Source organism: Typopeltis vanoorti, chromosome 17 (genome assembly GCF_054136105.1).
Source record: "Typopeltis vanoorti isolate ZY-2024b chromosome 17, IOZ_Tvanoo_1.0, whole genome shotgun sequence".
Lineage (NCBI taxonomy): Eukaryota > Metazoa > Arthropoda > Arachnida > Uropygi > Thelyphonidae > Typopeltis > Typopeltis vanoorti.
The window spans coordinates 26,143,450-26,158,386 of NC_143565.1; the positions used below are offsets into that span (position 1 = coordinate 26,143,450).

Below are 14,937 nucleotides of genomic sequence, written 5' to 3' on the forward strand. Positions count from 1 at the left end.
TTCATTTATGACTTTAAAGTTAGGTTGGTGAAACGAAAACCTTTTTCGTTTTCATAATCTCTGTTAGTGATGAAACGTGCAATATTTCCAAACAAGATTTGAAGTTGTGAACTTATTTTGATGATCTTTTAAAATGCTCGCAAGTTTTCGATGAGTTTATAATTGGATAAGGTTCGTCTGTGGCTAGGTATTGTTTTTGCAGTCATTCTACGTAATACAATATCTTGTTTTGGTACAATGATGGTTAAGTTCAATCAGATGTTCCCTATTGCTTTAAATTGTTTGGCGATGTCTAGACTTCGATTCTTATTTTTCGTTGTTATTCTTATTTTTATGCAGTTGTTTTGATTTTAACCCAAAGAACTGAAGTCTATAATTTATTGTTGGGTTCGAAAGACTGCAACCAGCTCAATTTCATTCACCATTTGATGATGTGGTTTTGAGCCCCTATTTTTAATTCATTTTTATTCTCGGAAAGAGTGGAATAGATATGGTTCTTAACATTCCAGCCCTATAAGGAAGTGTAGGTGAGATAAAATAGAAAGATATCTATTTATTGTATTTCAAGAATAATTATTTTGAGGAATAACTGTTATATATATATATATATATATATATATATATATATATATATATATATATATATATATATGTATATATATATATGCACTGCCACCCTGCGGATGAAGAGAATTAATAATTCAGAGAGGATTTGAAATCCTATGAAACTGGAAAGATGGAAAAAAGTACTGGAAGAGAGAGGTATGAGACTGAGCAGAAGTACGACAGAGTATATGTGTTGCACAGTGGGCGGCGAACAGGAGACAGATCTCATCAGGAAGGTGAGGGACTTTAGATACTTAGGTTCAACAGTGGAAGAAGATGGAGGAGCTGAGAAGGAAGTGGGATGCAGGATACAAGCGGGTTGGAGGAACTGGAGGGAGATGGCTGGAGTGTTATGCGATAAGAGGGTGCCGATCAATCTGAAAGGCAAAATCTATAGGACAGTAGTGAGGCCAGCTATGACATATGCTATAGAAACTGTGACCCTGAGGGAAAATAACATCAGCAGGATGGAAGTAGCAGAGATGAGAATGCTTAGGGGGGATGTGCGGTGTGACCAGAAAGGATCGTCTGAGAAATGACTATGTTCAGGGACGGATGAGACGGTTTGGTCATGTGATGAGGAGGGAGGGAGAACGAATATGTGGGAAGAAGGGTCATGCAGATGGATGTGCAAGGAAGGCCGAAGCGTGGGCGGCTAAAGAAGAGATGGAGGGAGCTGGTATAAGAGGACTTGAGGATGAAGAACTTGGATGTGGTGACAGCCCAAGACAGGAAGGTGTGGAGGAGACTCATCATCAACAGTGACCCCCCACTTAAGTGGGAGAAGCTGCAGAAGAAGAGGATTTGAAATTCTTATTTATTTAAAGGATACACCTATAGTCTTTATAAGGACTGGCTTAAAGGGGAGAAGCAAGAATGTTTTTCATCTTCCATGTTATCTGCAGAGGACAGTGTAGGAATAAGGTGTTATTGATTGAGCAATTAAAGCTCTGATCATGGCAGGAGGGTAACAGCAATAACCGAGCCTCAGTTAGAACTTCATTGGCTACAGCATTGCCATCCATTACCCTCCAAGGGTATTGGATTGAATGAATCAATCACCGCATCTCACCATAATCAAAGGTCCGATACACCTATGTCCTTATAGTCCTTATAAGAACTGGCTTAAAGGGGCGAAGCAAGAATACTTTTCATATTCACGTTATCTGTAGAGGCTAAATTACTTAAATTAGCAGTGAGTTTATTTTAAATGGTGTGTTTGTTGTACACACTAAATGATAAAAATATTTAAGTTCTATTCAAAATTAGAAGTGATATTTTTCAATTATAATAGTTACATATAAATTATATAGAAATATAATTATTTTAATGTGCTATAGCTGATTTTACTTAAAAATTAAAAGTAAGCATAAGTGTCATCTGCTCACTCCTTTAAAAAATAAGAAATACTGTAGGTTTTTTTATTCCACAGAAAATATTTCCGAGTAATTTTCGTATACGCTTTCAAATTGCTTGTTTAATTGTTAACTGAATTTTATTCACTCACCATAAAAACGTTCATTTATTCACAGAATTTCAAAATCACTTTATCGATGCCTTTCAGTCTTTAATAGGATTGCTATAAAAACTGCTATTTAATGGAAGTCCCATGAAAAATGATGTCTCCAAGAACATTATTTATTTTTGTTTCATTTTGTTAAAACAAAATGTCTACGTGCTCCGAACCGAAGTACAACTAGAGCTGTGATCAATTACTTGTCGTGCGCGTGGTAATATTTTACAAATAACACTGGTTTATTGACAGTCAAAAATATTGTACTTCGAAAACACGGAAAAAAATACGTAAGCATCTTGTATGGTGTTTGAAGCGATTAAGAATTATGGCAATTTGCTTCTAGCAATGATTCCATTTATTTGCCTTCCACACAATTGAGATAAATGACAGCAATTTGAAGCTTCGAAGTAGATTTTTTTTTTTTTTTTTTTTTTGTAATTGTCGTTTTTACTAATTATGAAGATCACGACGCAGTTTTGCGGATGTTTCACTATATGTTCTTATACGTTAATTTTCTATAATGTGTGGTGAGTGAAAACAATTCGTCTTTGTTTCAAAATAATAATATCAAAGCACCGACCCATAGTTAATTTGCTGACAGTGTTTGTGAAGCAGTGCAGAAGTTTCGTTCGCTCCAAACGGATATGACGTAAGGTTTTCTTGACAACGAATTCCACTATTATTTTAAATATTGGCATGTATTGCCAGGGGGCGCTTTTTTCTTGCACATTTCACTTCTGAAACCGGAATTGCTAGTATTGTAATCAAAAATATAATTAAAAATCGTTTCAGAATTATCCAACATAATAATTTTTTTACTTAAATATTTTCTTTTATTTATATATGAATTTTATTGATTTAATGACATAGTTTTCGTAGCGTTTCTTTCGTATTATTTCTTTAAGTATTTCGCAATATTCAGTTCTGTGTACTTTCATATAGGCTATATATTACCCACAGGCATAAGAAGAAGAAAAATAAATTATAGACCAGTGATCGGCAACTTTTTAGCTGAAGATCCGTTTTGATGAAAATTGGATTCAATTGAATATTTCGAGAGTTACACCTGAAAACAAGGTACAATAAGAAAAATAAACAGTGAAATAATTTTTCTTTTATTATAAAGTTGAATGAAACAAATTAAGTAAAGTAATTATGTATCATGAATATAATAACAAAATAAATTTTCCTTCTTGTTAATAAAATTAATTATTACTATAATCTTTTTAATACGACTTTGTTGTTGGACTTTTTGAACCAGTTTGTCATTATTCGGTGAATACGCCGTAATTTCAAAATAAAAATCATTATTAATTAAAAAAAAAACTACGATTTATAATATAGAATAATTGTACAGATGCTAATCTTTTATATTTTTGATTTACTTTACATTAATATTAAATAATAATTATCGTGGTATTTAATTTATGCGAAACTCGGGTTTCATCGGATCAGAATAAAATACGTAATTAAGGTGCTTCACTTGGTAACTCGAAACACTCCAATTCAGCCCACCCCAAGTGGTTTGAGGCCCTCTTTCTTAACTGCCTCTGTCACGCATTCCTTGTTGGTCTTTTCTTTCCAACCAATATATAATTAGTTTATTTAATTCACTTACGATCGTTTTCAATTTATAAGATTTACAATGACACTGGTTTTGCAGTGTTTTCTCTATTGTTTTGTGTTCGAAGATGGTGCACGCGTATATTTCTCAGTTTAATAGTCTATAAAATTTTACATGTAATCCTATACTCTGCGATGTCTCTAAGATATTAATAAACAGAAACAGGCAAGATAATTGCAATAAACTTATTTGTAAATAACTGCTATTTTAAAGGATATTTTAAAAGATATTAGTAAATAACTGCCTTTTTAAAATTTAATTCTTATAAACTGTAATTTAAATATTTAATATAAAGTAATATTTATACGAACTATGATAAATTTTGCGTTAAAATTGAAATATTTTGATTTTTTTAAAAAATTATTCCCACACCATTATTTATATATATGAGTATAACTATATTATTCATCAAATTCATAAAATTACAGTATGAGATGAAAAAAGATGGCGGCTCGTGTTGTAGTGTTCAGTGTCGTGTATTATTGATAGTGAATTATAATCGGGTTTGATATGTTTTTAGCGATTTATAGTTATGCTTAATCATTAGGGTTAGTAGTTAATTGCTTGCTACCATAATTAGTCACATATTTTCCTCAGTGCTTTATCTAGTAGGTAAGTTAACCTTTTCTTTCTAAAACAACGGCGATACGCTAGGCTTACTGCCATCAGCATCGCCATTGTGTTATAGAAACTGTCTATTACCATAGTGCGGTGGAAATGGACAGCATGCACTGCTCCGCAGAACAACTTGCGGATCCAACCACAGATGTACCGTACGAGGACCTCACCTTTAAACAGCTCCTGGCCATTTTCAAGCACATTGGAAATCTGCTCCACACAAAATGGCCTGGCAAGGTAGTAGTTCATGAAATCCAAGAGGTTGATGCTGACGATGCTCAGCTTCTTGAACTGCTTCAGGGCGGCGCTGCTGAGGAATCAGCGGCGGCTGATGATCATTCCCGCACTGACCATGCTGATGCTAATTTTCAGGAGGTTCGCGCAAGCAAAAAGCGAAAAACCGCGACCTCTGAATCACCAATAATGGATGTTGTAGTAGAAGATGGCTCTGCTGCAGACTCTCCTACCTCCGCAAGGGAAAAGATCCCCCCGATTATTCTGCGTGAGAAGAAAAAATGGATGACAATAAAGAACATGATGTACAACCTAAAGATTTCGTACAACAATGCAAAGAATATCACAGATGGTGTCAAAATCCACCCCAACACTGTCTCAGACTACCGTAGGTTGACAGCAGAACCGAATTCTAGAGGGGTCCAGTACCATACTTATTCGCTCGGCTCCGAAAAAAATCTTAAGATTGTAATCAGAGGCGTACCTGAGGATGTCTCCATAGATGAAATCATTGCGGATCTGCACTCGAATGATTTACCACCAATCAAGGTCAGCAGAATGACCAGGAGGGACAAGACTCCAATGCCACTGGTGCTGATCGAAATCAGTCAAGCCCACAAACACATATATGACTTGACAACCATCTGTGGATTGAAAATCTCGGTAGAACCGTTAAGGAAGAGAGCTTCTACTGGGCAATGCCACAGATGTCAAAAATTTGGGCATGCCCAGAAAATGTGCAGGGCAGAGTTCAAGTGTCTGAAGTGTGGGGTTGGTCACCCAACGAACACCTGCTCTAAACCAAAATCTACCCCGGCTAAATGTGCCAATTGCGGCGGCCCTCACACATCCAACTACAAAGGATGTTTACATAATCCACGTAATAGGAGGTCAGAAGAGGGAACATTCTCTCCTTCCATTAGCTCACCTACATCTGCAGCTACTTCACAGTCTCCTAAAGTTCAGAATAAAGATTCAGAAGCCCATCTGCCGAAAACTGAGTTCCCTCAAAAAACAACTCTAAAAAGGCAGTCCAGGTCATATGCGGATGTAACCCGCCCTAAACAGACATCCCTAGAACAGCCAGCTTCACGCCCAAATTTGACAGCTATCATCACCGCGTCCCTGGCAAATATGCTATTAGATTTCAGCAGATCTAATCCTTCACAAAGTTCTACTAACAGATTCCTCAAAGACACCCAAGTCATCATTTCAGCGCTCACTAATGAACAGTAAAAAATTAAAACCAGAATCCTTAGAGATAATAGCCTGGAATGCCAACGGCTTAAGAAATAAGATCCTAGAACTTAAAAATTTTGTCCATAGGCATCGGCCAGATGTTCTATTACTAAACGAAACACATCTAAGACCAGCAGACAATCCCAAAATCTACGGATATCAATCATATAGAACTGACAGATCAACCCACAGAGGTGGAGGCACAGCAATTTTCATCAAGAACTTTATCTCACATCACTCCATAAACCTTCCTCCTACCTCCACTCTTGAGGTCACTGGCATTGAGATTCTCACGAGCTCAGTAGGCAAATTAAAAATTTTTGCAGCATACCATCCACCACAAAAATCATTACTATCTTCTGACTTGAATGCCATATTTGATACTGGAGAGCCTACCATTGTGGCAGGGGATCTAAATGCCAAACATCCTACCTGGAATAGCCACTCCACTAACAAAAATGGACAGATACTACAGAACTATGCTGATTTCAACAACCTTCACGTAATAGGCCCTGCTGATCCCACCCATCACAACACTTATGGTAGGGCTGATGTATTGGACATTGCCATACTGCAGCACATTAGACTCCAATACAATTTAATGACAATCAATGATTTATCATCAGATCATAACCCAATACGATTAAAATTAGGAAATCTTGAAAAATTATCTCCACCCCCTCACTCATTTATTCCCTGGGAAAGGCTCTCCAAGATGCTTCCAAAATATATTGGTCCTGTTCCCATCATTAAATCAAAAGAGGAAATTGAGATAGCTGTCAAAAATCTAACAGAACAGATCACAGCAGCCTGTGCAGCAGTTACTACCCCTGTAACTACCCACAAACCCAACCATCTGCCCGAAGATATTATGAATCTGATTAGGGAAAAAAACAGGGCTAGGAAAAGATACCACAACACTAGGGCACCACAAGACAAGCGGATCTTAAATAGGTTAAATTCTGCAGTGAGAGATGCACTCGCAACTCATAGATCTCAACTCTGGGAAGAAAAACTGACCTCCATCTCCACTGATAACCACTCTGTATGGAATCTTATCCGTAAGATCAAGAACAAAAACAAACCTCTTCCCCCTCTACAAACAGATTTAGGCCTCATCCACACTGATGCTGAAAAAGCCGAGGCAATAGCAAATCATCTTGAAAAACAGTGCAAACCTGCCTACGACCACCTTGACATTAGTCATATTTACAAGATACACCGTAATGTCAGATATTCGCTCAATTCTGCTCCCACACAATCCACTCAAATCACACCCACCTCGCCTGCTGAAATATATGCTATTGTTCAGAAATTCAAAAATAAAAAGGCTCCTGGACCCGACGGCATCTCCAACAAAGTTATAAAACTTCTACCTCGCAAAGCTATTGTTCATTTAGCAAACACAATCAACTCCATACTTCACTACAAGTATTTCCCTTCCTACTGGAAACTGGCGTACATAATACCAATTCATAAATCTGGAAAGGATCCCACTCTGCCACAAAATTACAGACCAATCAGTCTCATCTCTAATCTCGGAAAAATTGCTGAGAAGGTAATTCTTACTAGGCTTCAAGATTCAGTACTCCAGTTAAACATCCTGCCTGAGGAGCAGTTTGGCTTCAGACAGTTGCATAGTACCACTCAACAAATACACAGATTGGTGGAACATATCATTACAGGTTTTAACTGGCGTCAATGCACTGGGGCTGTTTTCCTAGACTTAGCCAGTGCATTTGACAAGGTTTGGCATTATGGTTTGCTATACAAGCTTATATCATCCGGTGTCCCAATCGGAATCATTCAACTCATCAAGACATACCTCTGCGATAGGCGCATGCAAGTGAGATTAAGTGGAGTAGTGTCTGCACAGAAACACATCTTGGCTGGAGTTCCACAAGGATCCTTATTAGCACCGATCTTATTCTCCTTATACTTGCATGATATCCCACACAACCCATTATCTTCAATTAAAGCTCTTTACGCTGATGACACGGCGATATTGGCCAGATCATTAAAGCCTCATTTAGCCATCAAGAAACTGCAAGAAAACCTACTACAAATAGAACAATATTTTGCCAAATGGCGACTCCAGGTGAACCCTCAGAAGAGCGTAGCCGTCTTATTCTCTAGAAGATCAGTGCTTCCTAATGAAGATATTCTCCTGTTTAACACAAAAATTCAGTGGAAAACAGAGATCAAATATCTTGGTGTAGTAATGGACAGAAAACTGACTTTCAACTCCCATATCAAGACTCTCTGTGTAAACACGTCAAAAACCATAGCCCAGCTCTATCCGCTAATAAACAGAAACAGTAAGCTGAGCACCAGAATCAAACTTCTCATATATAAACTGATGGTTCGTCCAATACTCACCTATGCCTCACCTGCCTGGAGCCATACTTCAAACTCAAATATCATTAAATTACAACGCATTCAGAACAAGTGTCTCAGAATGATCCTGGGCGCTCCATGGTTCGTCCGAACTGTCCGACTGCACCGGGACACGGAGGTCCCCTATATCTACACCTTCATGCAGACTATAGCAACCAAATTCTTTTCAAAGGCAACTGTGCACCCTAACAGACTGATCCAACTGGCTGCTGACTATGATGCTATGGACTACTCGAAGCACAAAAGACCTAAAGCCATCCTCAAACCCCTCACTGAGGATTAATCTCCTAGCCTGCTGAGGGCGAGCAATTAGCTCATAAACTCTTTCTACTCACAGTCTCTATTAAGATAGCCGGGAATATGAAAAGCTTTTGCTTCACCCGTTAAGCCAGTAATGTTACTAGTGTTACTAAAATTACAGTATTGTCAGTCTACTCATACTCATAAGGTGTTGAGAATGCATATTTGGTTAAATTTTGATATTGATATTAATTCAAAAACGATATAATTTTAAATCAAAACGATATTAGATCACACAATTCTAAATAATAACAAAGATGGATGCGTCTCTAAGATATTAGTAAACAGAAACAGGCAAGATAATTGCAATAAACTTGATATGTACAGGGTTATTCCTTCAGGAAACTTGGATTTTATCCAGCATACAGATACATGCGGCATAGAACACACGCAATCTATAGACAAAGTAGTGTTGGTTGACTGTACATGGTAGATAGGAACATTTGTTTGTAGAAGGAGGATAGCATCGTACACATGTGTGCTGTATTATGTGGAGTGCCCTCCCACGATGAGTCATTGCACTCCTTGGGACTGTTACGTAATAATAACAAAACAGTAATCTCCTCACCCTTATCCGCGGGGGGGATACGTTCCAAGATACCCCGCGGATTCCTGAACCCACGAATAGTACCAAAACCTATATACCTATGTATTTTCTTATACATACATACCTATGATAAAATTTAATTTAAAAGTTAGAGATTAAGTAAGAGTAGGAACAAGTAAGAGATTAAGAACAATCACTAATAATAAAATAGAACAATTATGACAACATACTGTAATAAAGTTAGAATGTGAATGGAATCTTAGCAACCTCATCATGTGTGTAGCTTTCTCCACCTTTGCAACGAGTTGCCCTGGGTTGGACTATCTATGAGATCAGCTCAACTGCCTATTACTAAAAGAAAGAGCCAGCCATCCAGCTTCATTTCGGCGATGTAAAATTACATAGGCAAAGTCGATATTAGATCCAACATTATTTCTAAACCGAATGTTTGTACAGCCTATGAAAGTTTCGTAAGTTGACCTTTCGTACGTTAATATTTTCGGATGGGGTTGACCGCGGATAAATGAAACCGTGGATAAGAGGGGACTACTGTAATAATAAGTATTTGTTTCCAGTGCAGTGACAACAACATTACTAATACGATGATACATCGTATTATGCCATCACGGACACTTTAGAAAACCACGTGTGGATTTATTTTTATACTGAACCTCATAATACGTTTCAACAGGACAATGCCACCAGAAATTTAGGTGCGAAATTACTGAACGAAAAGATTAGTTGTTAAGAAACAACTGCAATAATTATAATTAAATTACGAAATGAAATAACATCTTCATAGATAAGGTTTGAAGTAAATAACTCCTATTTTTAAATTTAATTCTTATAAACTGTATTTTAAATTTTTAATATAAAGTAGTATTTATAAGAACTATGATAAATTTTGCTTTAAAATTAAAATATTTTGATTTTTTTTAAAAAATTATTCCTACACCATTATTTATATATATGAGTATAACTATATTAATCATCAAATTCGCACTCATGAAGTGTTGGGAATGCTTACTCAGTTACATTTCATTTTGATACTAAATCGAAAACGAAACGATATAATTTTAAATCAAAATGATATCAGGTCACACAATTCTATATAATAACAAAGATGGATGCTGCGAACGATAACAAATAAACTTTTTTAAACCTTGGCATCTTGGTCCAAATATATCTGGACCAAAGATGTTGAATGGAGACAAAAATATCTACATTCAATCATCTTTTTGGTTCAACAATGCTATTAAACTAGTTGAATGTTTTTTTCCTTTAAATGATGATAAAATAATCGATTAAATCGATCCCTTCATTTATATAACACTATTAGTTTTTGTATATGTGGTAGAAAATATGTGTTACAACACCAGTTATTTTCCCTGCATACCAGAATACGCAATGGGTATTTGTTTCTATATTAAGGTACTTCAATCTTCTTAGCTGTCAGAACTTGATATTAGACATGTTTGCTTCTGTGTATACATTGTATCTCCATCCATGTTTTATCAAAATTGTAATACAGTAATCATATTTTGCCTATACAATACTCCATCTTCATTCTTTCTTTCTTTCTGTAATCTAACATATCTTATTTGTTTTCTCTTCATTATTAGCAATTATGTTGCAGCACACACTTATCTTTGTTCCTTCTATTATCATAATCCATTCTACTATACTCTGTATTTTAACGACTTTCTTTTTCATATCTACATACAGTATTTGTACTGCTCTGTCCTGTTCTGTTTATATAGTATACTCTCGTCTTGTTCTATCTAAATGTGTACACTGTCTTCTTCTTTTGTTTATTATTCTGTTCTACTACTCAACCGTTTGTTTCTGTCTCCATTGCACTTTGTTATTTTAGGCTAGTTTGTATTTTAATGCTTCCACCTTGTTCTGTCTACATTGCACTCTAACATTTCTTTTTTTGTTCTGTCTGCATTGTGTCGTAACAGTCTATCACAGAACACTACAATCTCTACAATCTAGAACACTACAATCGTATCCCCTACAATTGATGTTCACTTTATTTCAGATTTCATATTATTCTTCCTTAAGATAACACTACATGATTCTTCTATCTACATTCTATGTTTCTTTTCCTGTATAATCATGTCCTATATTAACCTACTTGATGCACATGTAACCCTTCTTCCTTATATAGGCGACAGTGTAACACACCAAACAGTCCTGCCTCCTTTATAACTTCCATGTTGCTGTCTATTATCAGCACGTATTTATTCGTTCTATTTTCAGGTGCACTTCATTACGTATATTTCTGTTATCTACACAGACGCTTATGATTATTGCACTTTTTTTTCTATATCCCGAAGAGGTGATATTTGTTAGATATCCTTAAGACCGTCCCTACCAAAGATCTGACATCTAGATAAGGCGCTATTTATAAGCAATGCATTCTCAGATTACTTAAAGAGCTTCGAGGCAATTCACATTGGGCGATTGCTTTTAGTTTTAATAAAAACTAAAGGCAATCAAAAATGACAATCAGTTTACAGCTGGGCATTGAGCGTGCTGTTACCCGGATGAAATTATGCGCTGCATCCATCTGTTTATCTAAATGATGGATGGCAGCCATTTTCGTCGAAATACAACACGACACCAGGCAAAGTATCGTTCGCTTAGAGAGATGACTCACGTTCTTACATCGTCGCCATCATGAGAGCGTCTCCGAAATAATGGGGTGCAGATGAAGAAAAATACACATCATCAGTAGTGGTTGTGTGCGACCCATCCCGTGCATGTCTACTAATACATTATTTCTACCTATCCCCCTGCTTCGTGAGTAGCGTTTATGCCAGGGCATTTGTCAGCTGTCTCAACCCGGGCGAAGAAAATACGCATTTTGTAATTTCTCTCTGTATTTTGTAGCGCTGCGGCCTTTGCTTATTTCTCTCATAAATTCTCGTGGAGATGGGAGAAGGAGTAAAAAAAAAAAAAATTCTTTCCGACGGGGATAGTGCACAGACTGATAATAAACATAATTTCCTTGTCACTCTTTTGCGTACAGTTTTTACAAAGCTCAATTAAGATGAACAAAAATCGACGCAATTAGTTTTAGATTAGAACACAGAAAAATGTTTGGAGGACGTAAATATGTATGCAGTTAAAAAAAAAAAAAAAAAAAAAAAAAAAAAACTTAATTTGACACCTTTGGTTTTTATTCTTTTAGTTCCATTCATAACTTTAAAAAAATTGTACTCACTTGAGTTTACAGAAATAGGTACAATTAGTGATATTTGTAAGATTATCAAGAACAGAAAAATCTTATAAATAGAAATTTAATAAACAGAAAGAAAGAGATCAATAGAAAGAGAGATAGAGAAAAACGGAATAAAAAAAGATAATGAAAAGAAGAATGTAGTGAGTACAAACTATTGTGCAGTACGATCGCCTACGATAAAATAAAAATAAAAATACGAAAAAATAAATTTAAAAAAATACTAAAATACGTAGGTGGCCAAAGTACTAACGTAAGGTTTAACATGTAAGTTGTTTTTATATAACGCCTACCCATGAAATTTTGTAAATCGATAACATGTTAGTACTTAGGCGACCTAAGCATTTTTTAGTATATTTTTTAAAAATTTATTTTTCCGATAAAGAGCCAAGAGACTATTTTTTCCGGCGACATAAATTATAATTTATGTCGCCGGAAAAAAATAGCCTCTTGGTTCTTTATCGTAGTAATAATAATATATGAGTACACCAGTCTGGCAATTCGTTAGTAAGGGTATATGTAAGTTCGGTTCACTTAAACCTTGATATTCCAGGTCCACCTACTCACTGGTGAGACCTCAATAAAGGTCGAAACCGGTCTGAGTAGTGACCTCTCCTGATAATGTAAAACAGTAATACATCTCTTAGGAGCTGCGTTTTACATTATGAGAAAATATTAAGGATAGTTGCGGGACTTGCTCCACCTTTGCTCCGAGTTGCCCTAGTGTTGTACTACCCAAGTGATGACTTACACTTGGACTCGCCGATAGTTCTTCGGCATGAAACTCTTAGATTTCGATGGATTTCGATCTCCGAGTTTCGTACCCGGCTATAAAATAATACGGGATTTACTATTCCCCCCCCCCCTTAACTTAATTTATTTTACCGTATTTTTATTTTATTTTATTATTTTTTTACGTAAAGCCTGTGTAGCTCAGTGATGAACATTTCCATGCATTTAATGTAACATATAATATTCTAATATGTTCATTTATGGTTGTTGCTTATTGTATGGTAAGTTTGGTTATTTACTCTTGAGTTCTCTTCTAAAAGATGGAACTTGTCGAACAATTCCGTTATTAATCATAATTAGGGTTGTGTAGTTTGTTATTTTTATGTAGTATCATCAGAAATATAGTTTAGGCACACATGATTTTGAAATAGTAACTGTCTCCACTGTTGTAATTAAATAAGGAAAATGCCATGAACTCAAAATTAACCTGTTAGTTCTACTTTTTGTGATTATCCAGTTGGTTTCACATTAGAGGTTTTTGTTTTTACTTAAATGTACAGGCTGTTTCAGTGATATTGCATCTAATAAGGCTTTGTCAAGATTACTGTTGAATTTTTTTCTTCACCACTGGATTTTTTTTAATGGTTTCTTGTGGAGAATACTTAAATGTGTAAACTGGATATTTTATTACTTTACTAAGGTGAAGTTTTGATGTTTTCAAACTATATACTATGTTCTTGGTGCTCAGATGCCAGGAAAGTTTTAATACACCATTTTTTTCCTCCCTCTTATACATTGTGTAGCTCAGTGGATGTCGGGTTTACACACCAGAGCGCTTGACCGCACGAAGGAAGACTTCTTGGTTTCGAATCTAGTCGGCGACTAGATGAAATTTTTCTAAGCCTTTTTGCGACAGGTTCCGAGTTAGTCGATCTCTGGCATTGGTAAGCAGGTTTTTTCTTCCGGGAACTCGGGTTTTTCGTCCCGTAAACTCAAGAAAATCGACCGTAGAACCCACATTATTTCAGACATTAAATATATTGTGTTAGGGTTAGGGACCAAGAGATGGCGGAACTTGTTGAAACGCCTCTTGACTGCATGCCGTTTAATTAGTCATAGCCTTGGGCCATCTATCTCTGATTGCGTACCAGTGGAGGACTAGAACAGCCTCGCCTACTCCCTATACGAGAATAAAAGGCGTTAGCTGTTTTTTTTTTTTTAAAGCAGTAAAAGCGTTAAAGCAGAGCTTCAACGACCAAATGTAATGTTTAAAATAAGCTCCTAGAACGTTATTTTATTTTTTTTTTTTCAAAGGAATTAAATGGTGTTCTTTTAGGCCTAACTTCTTGCAAATCGGTGGGTAGCCACTCGTAGCCATCAGTGAGAGCAAAGCCCATAGATACCGAGGATCATGAAGGTATCGTAATGAGAAAGTGGCAGATAGCTGCCGCCATCTCCTGATTCTAAACCTTAACACTGTCTGAAAGCGTATGAGTTCTATTATTTTCATTCAAGCTACATTACTTATGTGTAACAGAATACCAGAAACGAGAGTTATCATGTTAGATAATACAAGTGCAAACATTCTTCTCTTAATTCCATGTCAGTACGAAGAACGAAAATTGGCCTTGCCTTGCAGAGTGAGAGAATGTAACAATTGAACCTCACACTACGCGACTCATCTGTTACGCTTAATTAGCCGATCTTTATAAATAGGTAGTATGGCTTTTCCTCTCTGAAAATATATTATTAATTTCACCATTAGTTTACACAAACATGAATAAACTGAAGTATACATTCACATTGAGTTGATCTAGTATTCCATAATGCACAACATTATGGAATCAATACTTAAATAAAGAGCCAAAAGGCTTCAT

General features: G+C 36.1%; 1 protein-coding gene across 1 annotated transcript in view; it reads left to right on the plus strand.

Moving 5' to 3' along the window:
* Nucleotides 1-4,463: 4,463 nt before the first annotated feature.
* The window catches only part of LOC150097230 (uncharacterized), a 69,962-nt gene continuing 59,488 nt past the window's right edge, over nt 4,464-14,937 (plus strand). The window contains 1 exon segment of the mRNA XM_090407624.1: nt 4,464-4,835. Coding sequence (XP_090263750.1) covers nt 4,464-4,835 — 372 coding nt within the window.